Genomic DNA, 19221 nt, shown 5'->3' with positions numbered 1-19221 from the left:
ATCTTCTGCTTTTTCTTGATATACCTTATCTCTCAAATTCCATATTCTAATTGGGCTCCCATTCCCATTTTAAAATTATTAACAATGACCTCTGCATTGCTGAATTCAATGGAAATTTCTCAAAAGGATATTTTAAATAGACCAGAAAGCAGAAAGTATTTCTAATTCAAATATGATAAATTCAGACTTATTACATAGTGAATGAAGAGCAAATTAAGAGCCAAAGCCATTTTCATTATTACATCAATGGTTTGTACATTCCCTCTGATAATCTACTTTTCTAATAAGTGACACTTGGTGATTTGCTTCAATATCATTTCAATTATATATACAAATCTTTTTTCAGCCCCTACCTGTGCAAGTGTTTCATCCAACCATTTGGAATGATGCTGAGGATTGGCAAGAAGCCACTTGATGGCAGCACTATAGACCTGCTTTTCGTTCTCTATATTTAAATCACTGGAGGATAAAAGCTTATGGAGGTGCTGGGGTGACACACTTACAAAGTCTTCACATTCCACGACTTCAGTAAAATGCTCACAGGCATACTGATCCGCCATATCCATTAAGTCTATTCGATTGTGACTTTCTGCAAAGGCCCTTACAGCCAGGCAATTGGAGGGATGAAAATGTAATTTCATGTATTCACAACAAGCTCTAGCTACCAGTTCAACCTGCAGAATACATGCTGCATATAAGAGAGGCTGGACATTGTCAACAGTCAAAGTGAGCCGGGAAGAATAGACAAACTTTACCAAGTCTTCTATTGCATCACCATCAAAATCTCTGATCTCAATAAGTGTTTGCTTGGCTTCAGCCATTTCAGAGAGAAACATGGCTCTGAAGTAAGGAATAACACAAGCCAATACCAGCTTATGACAAGAGATAAGCTTTGAGCCAACCTGTTCAAGACAAAAGAATCAGACTTAGTATAAGATCAAAATTAACTTTAGATCAGCATAGATCATGTGTTATAGCAGGGACAGAAATCCCAACTATTGTAATCATTTGGTCTCTTACTTTCAACCTATGCCAGTTTCTTACACAATTTTCTTTTTCCAAATTAGCCACCTGTCTTTGATACATGTATCTATATTGTATATAACATGAACTATGATTTTTCATATTATCTCATACTTCAAGAGCATTTTATGAATTAAAAAAGCAAACGTCATGTCACACGTACTAGACACCAAACACTATTTTAAGTGCTGTTCAAATACTAGCTCCATTGTCCCAACACCCGAGTGGTTGCTATGATTATCCACAAGTTATAGATGGGAAAACTAAGAAGAGAGTGAATAAATCAGTGTTTAGTGCTATGAGCTGAACTGAGATTTTTTCCATTTTCTGTTTAAATTATCTGGGAATGATATACTGTACAAAAAGTAATAAGAATACTTGATTGTTGCTTCCCATAGCATTCTATTAAAATGAAAGAACTGTGAATTTCCTTATAACTCAAACTTGGTTCCCATTCTCCTATATTCTAGGAATAAATTACTATAAATAGAAATGTTGTGATTCAAAGGATAGATACAATTTGGACACATAACTTCCGAACTGTCCATTTCTGATCCACCTGCAGTATTTGTGCCATATTCTAGACGTTAACTTTAAGAAACATTTGTCAATTCAGGCTGATGAAACTATTAATCATTGTTTTAGTTTATCTTTCTTTTACCAGTAAGATTGTACCATTCATAAATTTTGGACTATTTGCATTTCTTTTATGAACCATGGATTTTTTTCTTATGTATTTATACATTTAAGAGGATGACATTTTTCATACATATTTCAAACTTTTCTCCTTTACAGTTTGCTTTTAAATTTTATCTGCCCCCCCTTCCCCACAGTTTTTTGTTTGTTTGTTTGCTTGAGGTACCAGACACCTGGGGATTGAATTTGGGACCTCACATGTGAGAAGCCAGTGCTCAACCACTGAGCCACATCAGTTTCCTTGAGCTGGTTTTTTCATTTGTTTTGCTTGTTTTTCGTTTTGCTTTTGTTTTTTTCAGGAGGCACTGGGAACCAAAACAGTACCTCCCATGTGGGACGCAGGTGCTCAACTGCTTGAGCCACATCTGCTCCCCTGAGCAATGACTTGTTTTTAACATATTTTTTAGAAAGATTCATTTACTTTATTTTTATTTATCCCCACCACGTCCCCACACCCCGGATGGTTCTGTCAGTCATTTGTTCACCTTCTCCAGGAAGCACCAGGAACCAAAACCAGGACCTCCCATATGGTAAGGGGGTGCCCAATGGCCTGAGCCACAACTGTTCCTGACAGGCTGCAGCATCTGCTGTCTTGTGGCATTTGCATGTTTAAGTATCTGCTTGTTGCAGTGGGTGCAGCATCGAGCTTGTCGTGGCAAGTGTGTGTCTCTAGTTTGTTGTGGTGGGTGCAGGCATCTGCCCTCATCTTTAGGAGGCACTGGGACCTCCCATTTGGCAGGTGAGTGCCCATCTGGTTGAGCCTCCTTCACTTCCTGTCAATGATTTTTTCATTCAAGGATATTCCAATTTTCATTCAGGATATTCCAATGTTTGAACTTCAATTCTAGCAAAAGGACAGACCAGTACAACAGATCCTTGATATTAATGCTTGTGCTTTTGAACCTTATTCTTGTAAAATTGGAAATTAGCCTAGTTATATACATTGCCTAATAGTTTCTGCATAAAAACCCCTTTGTTCATGAAATGTGACCTCTGTGTAAGCCAAACTCAAGATATAAGCTCCCTGCTTCCCCTCCCCATGTGGGAGCTCAACTGCTTAAGTCACATCTGTTGCCCTTCCCCATAGACTTTAAAAAAAAATTTCCCCCCACCCCCACCCCCACCCCCATTGTCTGCTCTCTGTCCATTTGCTGTGTATTTTTTTGTGTCCACTTGCATTCTTGTCAGTGGCACTGGGAATCCGTCTCCTTTTGTTACATCATCTTGCTGCGTAAGCTCTCCATATGCATGGCGCCACTCCTGGACAGGCTGTGCTTTTCTCACACAGGGCGGCTTTCCTTGCAGGTGCACTACTTGCATGTGGGGCTCCCCTACACAGGAGACACCCCTGCGTGGCATGGTACTCCTTGCATGCATCAGCACTAGGTGTGGGCCAGCTCACCACACAGGTCAGCAGGCCCTGGGCTTGAACCCTGGACCTCCCATATGGTAGGTGGATGCTCTATCAGTTGAGTCAAATCCATTTCCCCTATAGACTTTTATATAATCAAATCAGTTAATATTTTTCTTTATGATTTCTGCTGCAGGTGCCATGTTTAAAAGGTTTTTGTTTTGTTTTGTTTTTTGCTTTGTTTTTGAGGAGGTTTAGGATTGCATAAGAGTTGCAACTGTGACTGAGAGGCTCACTGGTGCAGGGTGATGGTGGTGGAGGGATATGTAGGGAAGGGTAGACCTGGGTCTTGTCTCTGTGGAATATGAATTTGTTTAAGTGACCATGGGGTGCTGTCTCAGTGGACACCCACACAATAATTCACAATATTGAATTTCCATCCTGGGGAGCCCTGCTACATTCTCTAACAGAGTGTCAAGAATCCCTAGAGTACATGAGGAGTGCCTAAGGAAGGCAGACAGACCAATATGCCAGGCCCTTGATACTGATGATTGTGCTTATGAACCTTGTTCTTGTGAAATTGAAACTTAGCCTAGTATTACCTCCTGAAAGCCTCCTTGTTGCTCTAATGTGGCCTCTCTCTAAGCCAAACTCAGCATATAAACTCATTATCTTCTCCCCATTATGGGACATGACTCCCAGGGATAAGCCTCTCCAGCACCAAGAGATTATTACCAAGTGACAGTGAGCAATGCATTTGGAAAATGACTTTGACCCAAAGGGGGAAAGAGTAAATAAAAATGAGTTTTTAAGGCTAAGAGATTTTAGAGTCAGAAAGTCATTCCAGAGGTTACACTTATGCATATCAATAGGTGGATCTCACTAACTCCCGCAGTAAACAGGGCCTCAAGCAGGGGTCTACTGAGGGCTCTAGAGACATCTAGGTAGTATAGACAGGGCAGACAAACTCCGGAATTTGGCACCCTATTAGTGGGCCTTACCTTGGAATATATGATAACCTATCTACCCAATGTATCAGAAATGGGCTTATTTATAATTTCCCTACCTATGGCAGGGGAATGAGGGTGAGGTATATGGGAATACCCTATATTGTTGATGCAACATTTATGTAATCTAAAGCTTCTTTAAAAATAATTCCAAAAATCATCCTCAATCTAATATTTCATATTCACTTATTTTCTCTAGTTCCTTTATAGTTTTATGTTGTGCACTTAAATCTTTATTTCCATTTGGATTTTTTTGTACTAAGACATATCTAATTTTATTCCTTTTAATATAGTACCTATACAGCTTTCCCAACACTTTTTATTAAAACAATCACTAAGTACAAGTAATAGCTCTAGCAGTGTTTTAATAATTTTCCTGTTTTTTACTCGTGAAATTGTAGATTTACAGAAAAATCATGCATAAAATACAGAGCTCCCATATACTATCCTATTATTAAAACCTTGCATTAGTGTGATACATTTGTTGTAGTTGATGAAAGAACATTTTTATAAATGTCATGGACAGATTTTATTATATAATAAACTTAGAGTTGTGTCCTTTTATTTGAGAACTAATTTAAAAATAAGAACCTCTAAAGAAAGAGGTCTGAGAAATGTTGCAATATATAAATTATCTTGCTTATAAATCCACTTCCAAATTTTTCCCACTAATATGGAAGAAAAAAGAATATTACTTATTTCAGTTATTCAAGATGGACACCTCTCTGTTATACAATATTTAATTTCTTAACAGAATTCACAAAGTTTAGATTCTATTGAGACACTAATTGGAATCTAGACTACAGCACAAGTTTGGCATGTTTTCAAATTCACTTAAGCCTAGGGAAGCGGATTTGGCTCAACAGATAGAGCATCCACCTACCACATGGGAGGTCCAGGGTTCAAACCCAAGGCCTCTAGACCCCTGACAAAGAATACAAATTCACTTAAGCCTAAATGGAATCTGAAAATGGTTTCTGACATTAAACATTTTTAAAATATTCATTATTTTTTTATTATCCCCAAAATTAATTTTTTAAAATTTTTTGATACCTCATTATTTTTATTATCACCCCCCGCCCCTCTGCAGCTTGCTTGCTGTCTGCTCTCTGTGTCCATTTGCTGCGTGTTCTTCTGTATCCGCTTGTCTCCCTTTGTTGCGTCGTCTTGTTGCACCAGCTCTCTGAGGGCATGGGCCGTTAGCTTTCCACTGGTGCAGGCCAGCTTGCCTTCACAAGGAGGCCCTGGGATGCAAACCCAGGGCCTCCCATATGGTAGATGGGAGCCCAATTGATTGAGCCACAGCCGCTTCTCTGATACTTTATTTTTTTAAACTATCATTAATATTTCACTTCCCTATTAATTGTATTTGGCGATTTTATTGGCTTCATTTTTGAAGAGGTTTTGGATCACAAAAGGGTTACAACTGTGGCAAGGAAGAATCATTGGTTTGGGGTGACAGTGATGGGGAATACATGGGATGAAGCTCATCTGGGCATACATAAAAGGCATATAAATGTGTTCAAATGTTCACGGAGCATTGCCACGGTGGGTGGAGATTCATTTAATAACTGAAAAAATATCGATTTCCCAACCTGGGGAGCTCTGCCACATTCTCTAATGGAACAGCAAGAATCCCCTGAGTACAGGGGCAATAACTAGTGATGGAGGATGGTCCATTGATGGGCATGGGCCCTTGATATTGATGACTGTACTTAATCTTTAAATTGAAACTTAGCCTAGTATTTATAGGGTAACTAAGAGTTATCTGAGAGCCTACTTATTGCTCAAATGTGGCCTCTCTCTAAGCCGAGCTCAGCATATAAATACAATATCTTCCCCCAAGCATGGGACATGACTCCTGGGGATAAGCTTCCCTCGTACTGAGGGATTACTACCAAGAATCAACTAGCAAAGCAACTGGAAAAAGACTTTGACCAAAAGCGGGGGAAAGGTAAAGACAAATGAGTTTATATGGCTAAGAGAATTCAAAGTGAATCAGGAGGTCATTCCAGAGGTTACACTTACGCACACTTCTGCAGGATCTTACTGACTGCCAAAGTAGATACTATCCCAAGTAGTGGGGCTCCTGAGGGCTCTGGAAACATCCAAACACTAGTAAGGGCAAATAGCTCAGAAGTTAGGTGCTTTGCCAGTGGGCCCTACTTTGGAGTTTATGCTCCCCAGTGTGACAGAGCTGGACTCAGTTGTGGTTTCCCTACACATGGCTCTTCTGTCCTTCTATTTGAACCTATAATTAGTATCAGAGTTGGTACTTATTAGAGAGTTAAATCTTTGGGCTCTCCATGTGCCAGCTGGGCCCTGAACCTCAACAGAATTGCAACACCTACTCTTTAGTTCATTGCTCTCATCCAGGACAACTAACAAGGAGGTGATGATGGACAACCACCATACCAAGGAAGGAAGAAAGTCTACAACTGCAAACAAGAGAGTACCATCAATCAGCCCTTTGGATCAAAGCCCCCTCTCAATTAGAGGTGGAGTGGACATCTCCATGCCAGAATCCTCAGGATTAGGGAATGAACTATGGACTAAAATAGACTTACTGGTATTTACTATAGACTTATTATGATTCTAGCAATGGAAGAAATTATATCATTATGTGGAGGCAGTGGCCGCTGGAGGTTCTGAGGGCAGGAAGAGGGAAAAACAGGTGTAATATAGGGGCATTTTCAGGACTTGGGAATTGTCCTGAATGACACTGCAATGACAGGTAAAGGCCATTATGTATCTTGCTATAGCCAAAAGAAGAGAGATCATAAACTACAATGTAAACTGTAATCCATGCTTAGTGACAATGCTCCAAAATGTGTTTATCAATTGCAACGAATGTACCACACTAATGAGGGACGTTGTTAATGTGGGAAAGTGTGGGAGATGTGGGGAGTGGGGCATGTGGGAATCCCCTATATTTTTTATCTAACATTTATGTAATCTAAGTATCTTTTAAAAAATAAAAATTTTAAAAGAATTCTAAAAATATTCCTTTATGAATTATCTGCACCTACCACCATTCAGATTTAGTTTCTATGTAAATATTTGTAAATCTCACATGATATGTATCTGAGTTAAATTGCCAACACTGTCACACAATAGTACTATATGGGTTCTACAATTTCCTTATAGGCATTATTTTAACACTGCATTCCCATAGAAACTGTACAAATCAATGGGCTAGTAAATTATTTTTAGTTGTTTTTCATAAGGTTCTACCCTCCTACAATGCTATTCTAATCCCTTAGTTCCAACAAACTAAAACATGGTTTTAGTTACATGGTTTAGTGTACATGGTTAGTACACACACACAAACACCTCTATATATCCTTTCAGAATAAATACCCATCTTAATTTCTCAAAGATCTTTGAGCCATATGCATGAAATCTAAAGTTTTAAAAATCTGACTTTTTAGCATTAACTCTTTTGGTGCAATATAGTCTCATTACATCCTCTAAAGTTTACTTCAGCATTTTTCTTCTCTAGTATATAAAGTAATTATCAATTACCAAAAACATTTCATCACATATTTAGAAATGAAAGGAATTAATTTCTGAAGAGTTGGTGTTTAAAATTGTGTGAAAATTATACAAACTACAAAATATTAGATTTTATGCAGTTTTAAATTATATAAGAATCGATACTACTGTACATCCTTGATAAAAGTGATCCTCCTAATCTAGATTCTTTTCAATGAGATCAGTGACTATATAAACAATTCAAGATGCTTGATAGAAAAAACATGTCAAGCTTAAACTGAAGTAGTGAAAAATGTAGAATATTAACATTAATAAAATGATTACTAGATTTTTTTTAAAGTATGAAATACAAACCACTAATCAAACCCTTGAGTAATTTTCCATAGATTAGCCAATATGAATCAAAATACAATGAGACAAAGGCTTTGAAATTAGAGTCAACATGGGAATGTTGTAGGGTTGGGGGCACAGGGCAATCAATCATATTTCATTTTTATTGCTGATTCAACATTTAGGTCTCACCAAAAAAAATATATGACAACTGAAGAGACCTCTGTTTCAAAATAGTAAATGATCCTCCACAGAATTATGAGGTAAATTAAACTAAAAATGACCTTAAAAGAGCTTTAAACAAAGAACACTAAAAATTACATTAACTATCAGGTCTGACTTACAAATGAACTCACTGTTCTACATTAAGTTTTGTTTACTTTTCAAGTTTGTTTTTTCCTGACTGAAATACCTGTTCAACGTAGAAAATTGAGAAAGCACAGAAAAGTATAAAGGAAAAAATTTACCTAGATTCAACATTGACTACTAATAACCTTTTGGTATATTTCCTTCCAACTTTTTCTATGTATTTTGAAACATAACTGAAATTATCCTAAAATTTCTCATCTTTTTCCAAGTCTCTAAAAATGATAAAACTCTTCTGACCTTCATACTCACTGACTGCAGGCTATTCTATACAATGGATCTAACAGTTTACTTAACCGTTTAGATTGTTTTTAATTTTTCCATGTTGTAAATAGAACAAACAATATCTTAGAGGAGAATGGTTTTTTTCAGCATTTCTGAATACCTCCTTGAGATAAAATCTTAAAAGGAAAATTAATCAAAAAAGATATCAACTTTTTAATAGCTCTTGAGGCCAAAATGCCTACCAACACCCTCAACCAATTTGCACACCAACAATGTGTGAAAGCACTAAATGTATCTTCTAAATCTTCACTTTGTGGTAAGTGAAAAAATTTATGATTTAATTTTTATTTCTTAGCTATTTTTAGCATCTCCAAAATTTGGCCATTTTTGGAAATATCTGGTGAAAAATTTGTTCTTACATAGGTTCACTTCATTCCTAAGTATTAATTTTATAATTCAGTAACACAGACTATTAAAAATCATTTAAGAATATACTAAACAAAAATTAAAGTATATACGGTTGAAATATCTTTAACTATGCCCCTTAACAGTAAAGTAAATAAAGCAAAGTATTTGAGAACCGCATTGAAAAAAAGTACAGAAAGATACATAATGAAACAGATAAAAAGACTAAGGGAAAAAAGAAAAACTGTACCTAAGTCTTTGTATACCTTTAAAGCTCTTGTAATTTGACCCTTTTAACTCAATTATCAGTAATCCACCAGTTTTAGTGCATTCAAAAAGCCTATTTACTGCCAAGGCTTAAAGAGAAGAAGGGATTAGATGTACAAAACTGAAGATAAATGTCTTGGCTTGTGGTGAATTATCCCATTGCAGAATCTAGTCACACTCACTTTCCACAATCTTAACTAATCTTACTACATTCATTTATAAAACCCACCTAATGAAGACAGTAATTTAGATAGGATTTGGGGGTCAAATAAACAAGGATATAGATATATAAACCTTTAAATACTTCCTTCTGAGCAACATGAAAAAGAACAAAATAATGATTTAATAGTTAAATGCATGACAGTAAAAGTGGTTATCTCAACTCAAAGTACTTAAGTGTTAAATATAGGATTATTTTCTCCCTTATAATTTCTGTTCCATTACAGTATGCCTACTTTCAAAAATCAGGTGTCAGGTATTACACTTATAAGGCTAGTAATTTTATCATTTTTATCTAATGGAAATACACTATTATAATGTAATCCGTATATTTTCTTTCCCTGCAGTCTTTCAGGTTGCTTATTCTTACCTGGTCAGTTGGAAGTTTTTATAGCAAATAATTATACAACTGAGAGTCATGGAAATGTTTATTAGAATCCTATGAATATTTGTTTAAAAAGATCACACAAACGTGCACTTTCGAAAAAGAGAAGCCAGATAATAAAAATAAGATGCATTCAATGGCGACATCAAAAGACAGTAAAGGGGGACTGTCCCCTTCTTGTAATCTCTACCAACCTCTTCAAGTAAAATTAATGATCTTGATCTTTAATAAGGACTTTCATGATGTGTAACATATAATCTAACAAAATTTGTATTGTGCAACATCGCGTCAACATAAATTCTTCCTGCTCTTTCCCCTACCAAATAGCTGCCCTTAAGAACTATGCCTATAGATAATTTTGGGGCTGCTAATGGATATATTTTTTAAAAAATATTTTTACTAATAAACAAACATGATAACATATAAGCATACATCAAAGATATTTCAGGTTCACTTTTAGACCATAGCAATAAGGCAAATATTGCAATGAGTCACAATTTTTCTTGCATATAAGTTATGTTTACATTACACAATTATGAGAACTCAAAGTATTTATATAAAATGTATAGTAGCTTTCAGTTTTGTTGTGAAAATAGTTTTCAGCAGAGAAACTGATTTCTTTAGACAAAGTTTTAATAAATGATGGTGTTTGCTTCTAGGATATACACTTTAAAAGAACCCACTGTTCCAGTAGTGGCCATTGATGGCCTTTAGTAAATTGGAGTTGTTTAACCATATTGATGTCTAATTCCTTTTAACCACAATGAACTGTCCATATTACCAATAGCGGAGCACTGCAGGAGGCAACTGTGGCATTGCTTCCTCAACCAGCTCAGTGTGTGTGAATGTTATAGAAGAGTCCCTCAGATATATTTTTTAAATGTAATGTTATATAAGATTATGTGATTTGTACAAACTATGGTGAAAAGTGCCAGTAGTAATAACTGTGTAAAAGCCTCTAATTCATAACAATAATTCCTTTAAAATACACAGTCTTCTGCCTCTGTATTTGGAGTTGTCAGTACAACTCATCAGAGAAAACTGTCTAATAAAAAAAATTACATATATGGTAATTCCCCCTTTTGTAGTCTACACAAGATCCAAAAAGAATGTATTTTAATTACTATTTAAACAAGTGATTAAATTTAATCTGCACAGTGAACAAGAGTTCACATGCATTCTTTTATACTGCTGGATTTTGTTGTGTATCGTTCTTATCTGTGTTATGGTATGTTTTGTTTTTGTTTTTTAGGGTAGACAAGGGAGTAAAGAGTTTATTAAGAAACAGGAAAATGAGAAAAGTCAATGGTCCGAGACATGGACCACCGGTGTGCGGCAGAATGAGACACGTTTGGGTCCCAGGTCAGGCCTTTCTAAAGTTTTTCCTCCTCTCCCTTCATAATGTTGGGGTGGGGCCCCACCTGTCAACTCTCAGGAGGCCAATGGTGAGGCCTTTTGAGGTCCAGGGCTTTCTCTTAACTCTGAATGGGATTCTCATTCTAAATGAGATTCTCGTGGCTGGGACCTCACAAGATCCCTCAGGAGTTTTCCAGGCAGGGTCTCATGGCCATGATGTCTGTTGGGTCTTTAGCTGCAACCCACATCTTCCCTCTCCCTAAACTAACCTGCCTCAACTCCCCCCTCAGAGAGTTTACACCCTTATCCTTAAGAGGGTGCTAAATGGCAATGGTCAGGGAAGTGGACTTGGCCCAATGGATAGGGCATCCGCCTACCACATGGGAGTCCGCGGTTCAAACCCCAGGCCTTCTTGACCCCAGAGCTGGCCCATGCGCAGCACTGATTTGTGCCAGGAGTACCGTGCCACGCAGGGGTGTCCCCCGTGTAGGGGGACTGCATGGTGAGGCAGCTTGGGGCCAGGTTCCTACTGATGTGGAGCCTGGATTAGGGTAAGCCAGGATCCAGCAGCGGTTGGGGAGCACCACTTGCCTCTCTGTCTCCTGGCTTGGCTCATCAAATAACATTACCGGTGGCTCTGGTTTCTGGGCTTTTTAGGTACTTGACTTATGTTGCATAAATGAATTTAAGGACATGCTATAGGGCAGGCAAGGGAGTAAAGAGTTAATTAAGAAATAGGAAAATAAGAAAAACACATGGTCCAAGGCATGGACCATGGGTGTGTTGAGAATGATACACCTGTTCTTGAATAATGTTCATTTGTCAGGAGAATTGTGAGAAATAAACCATGAAGATACTGTCTATACATTTTTAAAAAGTTATGCTTATAATTTTATATTTGCATATAAAAAGTTATGTCTATTAAGTGTGCAATAGCATTATGTCTGAAAAAAGTGTATATACCTTCATTTAAAAATACATTATTGCGGGAAGCTGATTTGGCCCAATGGATAGGGCGTCTGCCTACCACATGGGAGGTCCAAGGTTCAAACCCAGGGCCTCCTGACCAGTGTGATGAGCTGGCCCATGCGCAGTGCTAATGCGCACAAGAAGTGCCCTGCCATGCAGGGGTGTCCCTCGCGTAGGGGAGCCCCACGCACAAGGAGTGTGCCCCAAAAGGAGAGCCGCCCAGCACAAGAAAAGTGCAGCCTGCCCAAGAATGGCACCACACACACAGAGAGCTGATGCAGCAAGATGACGCAACAAAATGAGACACAGATTCCAGGTGCCACTGACAAGAATACAAGTGGACACAGAAGAATACACAGCAAATGGACACAGAGATCAGACAACTGTGGGGGGGGGGGGAAGGGGAGAGAAATAAATAAAAAATAAATCTTTTAAAAAAATCCCAAAGACTTTAAAAAAATACATTATTGCTAAAAAATGCTAAACATCCACTGAATCTTCAGAAGCTGAAATGTGTGTGCTGGTGGAGGGTCTTGCTTCATTACTGATGGTTGTTGACTGATCAGGGTGGTGGTTGCTGAAGGCCGGGGTGGCTATGACAATTTCTTAAAATAAAGTAATGGAATTTGCCACAGCAATGGACTCTTCCTTTCATGAAAGATTTCTCTGTAGCATGGAATGTTATTTATAGCATTTATCCACAGAACTTTTTTCAGAATTGGAGTCAATTCTCTCAAACTCTGCTGATGCTTTATCAACTAAGTTTATCGAATATTCTAAATTCTTTGTTGTCATTTCAACAATGTTCATATCATCTTCACCAGGAATAGATTCCATCCCAAGAAACCACTCTTCTTTGCTTACCCATAAGAATCAACTCTTCATTCTTTCCAGTTTTATCAAGAGATTACAGGAATTCAGTCACATCTTTAGTTTTTACTTCTAATTCTTGCTATTTCCACCACATCTGCAGTTATTTCCTCCACTGAAGTCTTAAACTCCTCAAAGTTACCCCTGAGGGTTGGGATCAACTTCTTGGCTCCAAACTCCTGTTAATATTGATAGTATTTTTACCTCCTCCCATGATTTATGAATGTTCTTAAAAATATTTGGAATGGTGGATCCTTTCCAGAATGTTTTCAATTTCCTTTGCCCAAATCCATCAAAGGAATCACTATCCATGGCAACTATAGTCTTTATGAAATGTATTTGTTAACTAATAAGACTTGAAAGTCAAAATGACATCAAGTTTCATGGGCTGCAGGGTGGATGTTGTGTTAGCAGGCATGATAACATTACTCTTGTACATCTCCATTAGAGCACTTGGGTGACTAGGTGCACTGTCAATGAGCAGTAATATTTTGAAAGTAATCTTTTTGTGCACAGTAGGTTTCAACAGTGGACTTAAAATAGTTGGTAAATCAAATTGTAAAGAGATGTGCTGTCATCCAGGCTTTTGTTGCTCCATTATAGAGCACAGAGTAGATTTAGCATGATTCTCAAGGGACCCTGGATTTTCAGAATGGTAAATGAGTATTGGTTTCATCTTAAAGTAACCAGCTGCACTAGCCCCTAACAAGAGAGTTAGCCTGTCCTTTGAAGCTCATTAGCTAGGCACTGACTTCTCTTCTCTAGCTTTGAAAGTCCTAAATGGCTCTCTTCCAATACCTTACAAGGCTGTTTCTTCTACATTGAAAATCTGTTTGTTGTAGCCACCTTCATCAATTATCTTAGTGAGGTCTTCTGGATAACTTGCTGCAGCTTCTACATCAGCACTTAATAATACTTCACCTTGCACTTTTATGTCATGAGGCTGGCTTCTTTTTTTCTTTTTAAACTTTTCTTCTGCAGCTTCCTTACCTCTCTCAGCCTTCAGAGAAATGAAGAAAGTTCAGGTCTTGCTCTAGGATTATGTTTCGGCTTAAGGCAATATTGTAGCTGTTTTGATCTATCTAGACCTCTAAAACTCTGCCCATATCAGCAATAAGGCTGTTTCACTTTCTTATCATTTGTGTGTTCACTGGAGTAACACTTAATTTCCTTCAAGAACTTTTCCTCTGCATTCACAAATTAGCTAGATGTTTGGCATAAGAGGCCTCTCAGCTTTCAACATGCCTTCCTCACTAAGCTTAATCATTTCTAGCTTTTGATTTAAAGTAAGAGATGTGCAATTCCTCCTTTCACTTGAACACTTAGAGGCGTTTGTAAGGTTATTAACTGGCCTAATTTCAATACTGTTGTGTCTTAGGGAATAGAGAGGCCTTAGGAGAGGGAGAGAAATGGGGGGACAGTCATTGGTGGAGCAATAAGAACACACACATTTATCGATTAAGTTTGCCATCTTATATGGGCACATTTCATGGTGTCTCAAAACAATTACTACAGTAATAGCAAAGATCATTGATCATACATCATTATAACAGATATAATAATAGTGAAAAAGTTTTATATATTTGAGAATTATCAAAATGTGACATACAAACATGAACACATACTGTTGGAAAAATGGTGCTGAGAGACTTGTTCGATGCAGGGATGCCACAAACCTTCAATTTGTTAAAAAAAAAAAACTATCTGCAAAGCACAATAAAGCAAAGTGCAATAAAAAGAGGTATGCCCGTAAAGACAAATGTTACTTCTGTCTGAAATGACTTCCAAATAATATGTAATCCCTTGTGAAACCTTTCCTATCACCTCTCAGACATAATTATATATCCTCTCCTGTGCTTCCACAAAACTACCACAAAATTGGCAACTGCTAAACTGCATCATAGTTAGCTGGACATGTGCCAATTTCTGACTAAACTCCAAATTTCCTCAAGGCAAGTAGAATACATTATTCAAATTTATTTGTATTCTTCATATACCTCAGTAAACACAGGATAAATTAATTTACTTGTTCTTTTAAAAATAGGTGTGCTCTGTGGAATATAAAAATGTTTTGTTGTTACATGAATAAAAACAATTTTTGGGTTGTCTTTCTGAAACGTTTGCCCTAGAAAGCCTCAGTGAAGTGTTTCTCACTCCTCAAGCAGTTTCTCACTGCTTTAAACACAGTATTTTAATTTTCCACCACATATTCTTCTGACGTTGAAACTGTTGAAAATACCCAACAAAGAAAAGTTGTATAAGAGTCTAGTTATTACTTCCCCTAAAATGGCTAGATTCTTATTTTTCACTTAAGAAAGTTTATGGCAGTAGCTTGTAAAAATTATTTGAAATCTAATCATAAAATTTAGAGATCAATAACACTCAATTATTTTCCATACATACACTGACATGCTGATCTGATAATTCAACAACTTAAAAGAAAATCTATTTTACATTTCTTTTATTTTTACCAAAGCAAATGTGGGCCACTGAATTTCACACTAGGGTTGAAAATTAGAACAATGACATGGGATTAACCATATACCATACGGATCAAAGAGCTTTAGTGTTCCTTCTTTAAAATACATACATGGCTAAATTTCAAATGGAGTTAATAAAATTATATAATGATTTTCTTCCCAATATCTTAATACCTAGAAATAGTGAAAGACACTAAAAGTTTAAAGAAAGAAAACATAGCTCAGTTATCTACAGTGTAACATTATACTCCTAGACATTCTAGACAAGTTATTCCATTTATGGACTTTTGCTGGTGCCCCCCAATTTGATTCTCCAGTATGCCCTTGATCCCCACACCTCTGTGAGGTCTAACAACCTGTCTGACCAGGAGCAAAATGCAAATTTTAAGAGATTCCAAAGAGGCAAATTCCCTGTGGAAAATGCTGATGGATGCTCATGGATCACCAAAGAAAGAATTAATATTACACTTAGAGATAAGAATACAAAAGCACTTTAAATATGTAATGGGAAAAAATTCTAAAACAGGCTCTTCCACACTGCTTTATATTTTTTTCTAATTTTATTAAAACTGTAATTTTTAGCAAAACAATATGATACTGTAAGACCAGAGATTTAAGTTCACTAAAGACATAAATACTCCAAGTCTAAATAAACCCTACTTCATTATCAGGTATAGATAAATAATCTCATTTACCATGACAGAAATGAAGTAGAGGTTAAATTACCAGAATAGGAACACAGTGTAGGAATTGTGGGAAGATGGCAGAGTAGGAAGCTCCAAGAATTAGTCCCTCCCCCAGAACAACTATTAAATAGGCAGGAACTATCTGAATCATCATTTTAAAACTCTGGAGTCTAGTAGAAAACTGTACAGCATCCAGGGAAGAGCAGGAGGAAGAGGCTGGTAAACTGCAGCCAAGACCAGTACTGCTGACATCATGTTAAATGAAATAAATTAGACACTAAAGGACAAATATTGTATGATCTCACTGAAATGAAATAATTAGAATAAGAAAACTTATAGAGTCAGAATCTATAATAGAATATAGTTTACCAGGACATGGGATGGGGGTAGGGAATAGGGAGTTTAGGCTTAAAATGTATAGAGTTTCTATTGTTATAATGGAAAAGTTTGGTAATGGATAAGTGGTGATGGTAGCACAACACTATGAATATAATTCACAATACTGTGAACATAATTAACAGCACTGAATTATATATTTGAATGTGGTTAAAAAGGTAATTTTAGGTTATATATATGTTACTAGATTAAAAACTTTTTAAAAAATTGATGGAACTGCACAACATAGCAAACCCTAAGTTAAACCATAGTACAGTTATAAAAATGTGGTTTCATTATTTGTACAAATGTACCACAGTAATGCAAAGTGTTATTAAAAGGGTGGTATATGGGGACCCTGTCTTTTAAGCAAAACCTACAATTTTTCCAATTAAAAAAAAAAAGACTAGTGCAGTTGAGTAAACAAACAAGAATTGCTGACTTCTTGCTTGTATGAAGGAGCAAATATGTCAAGATTTTTAAACTCACAAATCAAAAGCATATCTGCTCAACAGTAATTTTTTTCTTTCAGATAATAGCACATTTTAATAATTGTACTATTGAATATAGTCCTTGGTTTAACTTAGGGTTCACTATTTACGTAGTATATTTCCATGGAGTTTTAACAATATTTATTCTTTTACCATGTGTTAGTCAGCCAAAGGGGTGCTGATGCAAAATACCAGAAATCTGTTGTTTTTTTAAAGGGTATTTATTTGGGGGTAAAAAGCTTACAGTTACAAGGCCCTAAAGAGTCCAACTCAAGTTGCTTTCTCACCAAAGTCTGTTGCCATGTGTTGAAGCAAGATGGCAGGCAATCTCTGCCTGGTCTCACTTTCCTTCTTCCTCTTTAGGTTCCTTGGTTCCATCTTCTTCCAACCTCAGCTGTAGGCTGGCACAGGGCTCATTTCTTTCCAGGCTTTATCAGCTGCTCAGCTGCACTATTCTCTTCAGCTGCAAACTATCAGGCAAATGGCTCATCTCTTACCAGGGCCCCAGGATCAAGCATGACAGAGCTATCTCCTCTTCTGTGTGTCTTCTTGTGTGAGTGCCCATTTACATCAGCCCACCAAGGAGGCAAGGACTCAACCCTGAGTCACACCCTACTAATGTGGTTGAATCAAAGCCTTACTCTTAACAGGTAATTTAATCAAGACATGTCAGCTAAATCTAAGGCATTCAAAGGGTATCACACCCAGAGGAAAAGACCAGTTTACAAACATAATCTTTTCTTTTTGGGAATTCATAAATAAAATCAAACTGCCACACCATGTATACAATCTAACATTTCCCCTTTTAATTACCTTCAGATATACATTTCAGTGTTGTTAAATGGGTTCACAAGGTTGTGCTAAAATCACACCATCCATTACCAAAATACTTCCATCGTTCCAAATAGGAGCTCTGAACATTTTAAGCCTTAACTTCCCATTCCCTATCCTCACCCCATCCCCTGATACCCTGTATTCTATATTCTGATTCTGTAAGTTTACTTATTCTAATTATTTCCAATCAGTGAGATCATACAATATTTTTCCTTTTGAGTGTGGAGTCTTTCACTTAACATGATGTCTTCAAAAGTTCATCCATGTTGTCGCATGTACCAGGACTTCATTCCTTTTTACAGCTGAAGAATATTCTATTGCATGTATATGCCACATTTTATTTATCCTTTCATTGGATAATGGACACGAATTGCTTCCATCTTTTGGCAATTGTGAATAATGCCGCTAGGAGCATCAGTGTGTAAAAACCTGTTAGAGCCCCTACTTTCAATTTTGGGGGGTAAATACCTAGTAATGGGATTGTTGGGTCATATGATAGTCCTCTTCTTAGCTTTCTGAGGAACTGCCAAACTGTCTTTCACAGCAGCTGCACCATTTTACATTGCCACCCGCAGTGTTCCTATTTTTCTGCATCCTCTACAACACTTTTTTTTTTTTTAATAGCAGTCATTCTAATGGGTGTGAAATGGTATCTCATTCTGGTGTTGATCTGTATTTCCCTGACGGTTAAACACCTTTTCGTGTGTTTTCTGGCCATTTGTGTATCTTCTTTGGAGAAATATCTGTTATTCTCTTTGGGCCATTTTTTAAATTACATGGTTTGTCTTTTTTGTTGTTATGTTGAAGGATTTCTTTATATATATTCTGGATATTAAACCTTTATCAGATATGGGGTTTCTGCATATTTTTCCCATTGTATAGGTTGTCATTTTACTTTCATGATAAAGTCTTTTGAGGCACAAAAATCTTTAATTTTGACAAGGTCCCGTTTTTATCTATTTTCTTCTTTTGTTCCTTGTTCTTTGGGTGTAAGTCTAAGAAACCATTGCCTAACAAAAGGTCCTGAAGATGCTTCCTTATGTTTTCTTCTAGGGGATTGACAGTTTTGGTCTTATATTTAGGTGTTTGAGCCATTTTGAATTGATTTTTATATAAGTTATGAGGTGAAGGTCATCCTTTTTTTGCAAATAAAGATTCAGTTTTCCCAACACTATTGGTTGAAAGTACTATTCTTTCCCAATTGAGTGGTCTTTTCCCCCTTGTCAAAAATCAGTTGGCCATTGAGAGCAGTTGTGGCTCAAGTGGTTGAGCTCCCACCTCCCACATGGGAGGTCCTGGGTCCAGTTTCCTGTGCCTCCTAAAAAAACAAACAAACAACAAACAAAAGAGATGAAAAAATGAACTCAGGTAAGCCAATGTGGCTCAGTGGC

At 36.9% G+C, this 19221-nt stretch overlaps 1 protein-coding gene across 3 annotated transcripts in view; it reads right to left on the bottom strand.

Annotated features, from left to right (window-relative positions):
• Positions 1-19221, bottom strand: part of KLHL8 (kelch like family member 8) — an 84283-nt gene that overhangs the window by 34781 nt on the left and 30281 nt on the right. For 2 of the 3 annotated variants that reach the window (XM_058295820.2, XM_058295829.2), the window contains one exon: positions 354-902. In XM_058295820.2, coding sequence (XP_058151803.1) covers positions 354-902 — 549 coding nt within the window. The remainder of the gene's footprint in view (positions 1-353; positions 903-19221) is intronic. The other variant, XM_071215622.1, reaches the window with a different exon arrangement.

The sequence above is a fragment of the Dasypus novemcinctus genome, chromosome 1 (genome assembly GCF_030445035.2).
Source record: "Dasypus novemcinctus isolate mDasNov1 chromosome 1, mDasNov1.1.hap2, whole genome shotgun sequence".
Taxonomy (NCBI): domain Eukaryota; kingdom Metazoa; phylum Chordata; class Mammalia; order Cingulata; family Dasypodidae; genus Dasypus; species Dasypus novemcinctus.
Note: the sequence above shows the minus strand (reverse complement) of the source record. Positions and strands in the feature narration are given on the sequence as shown.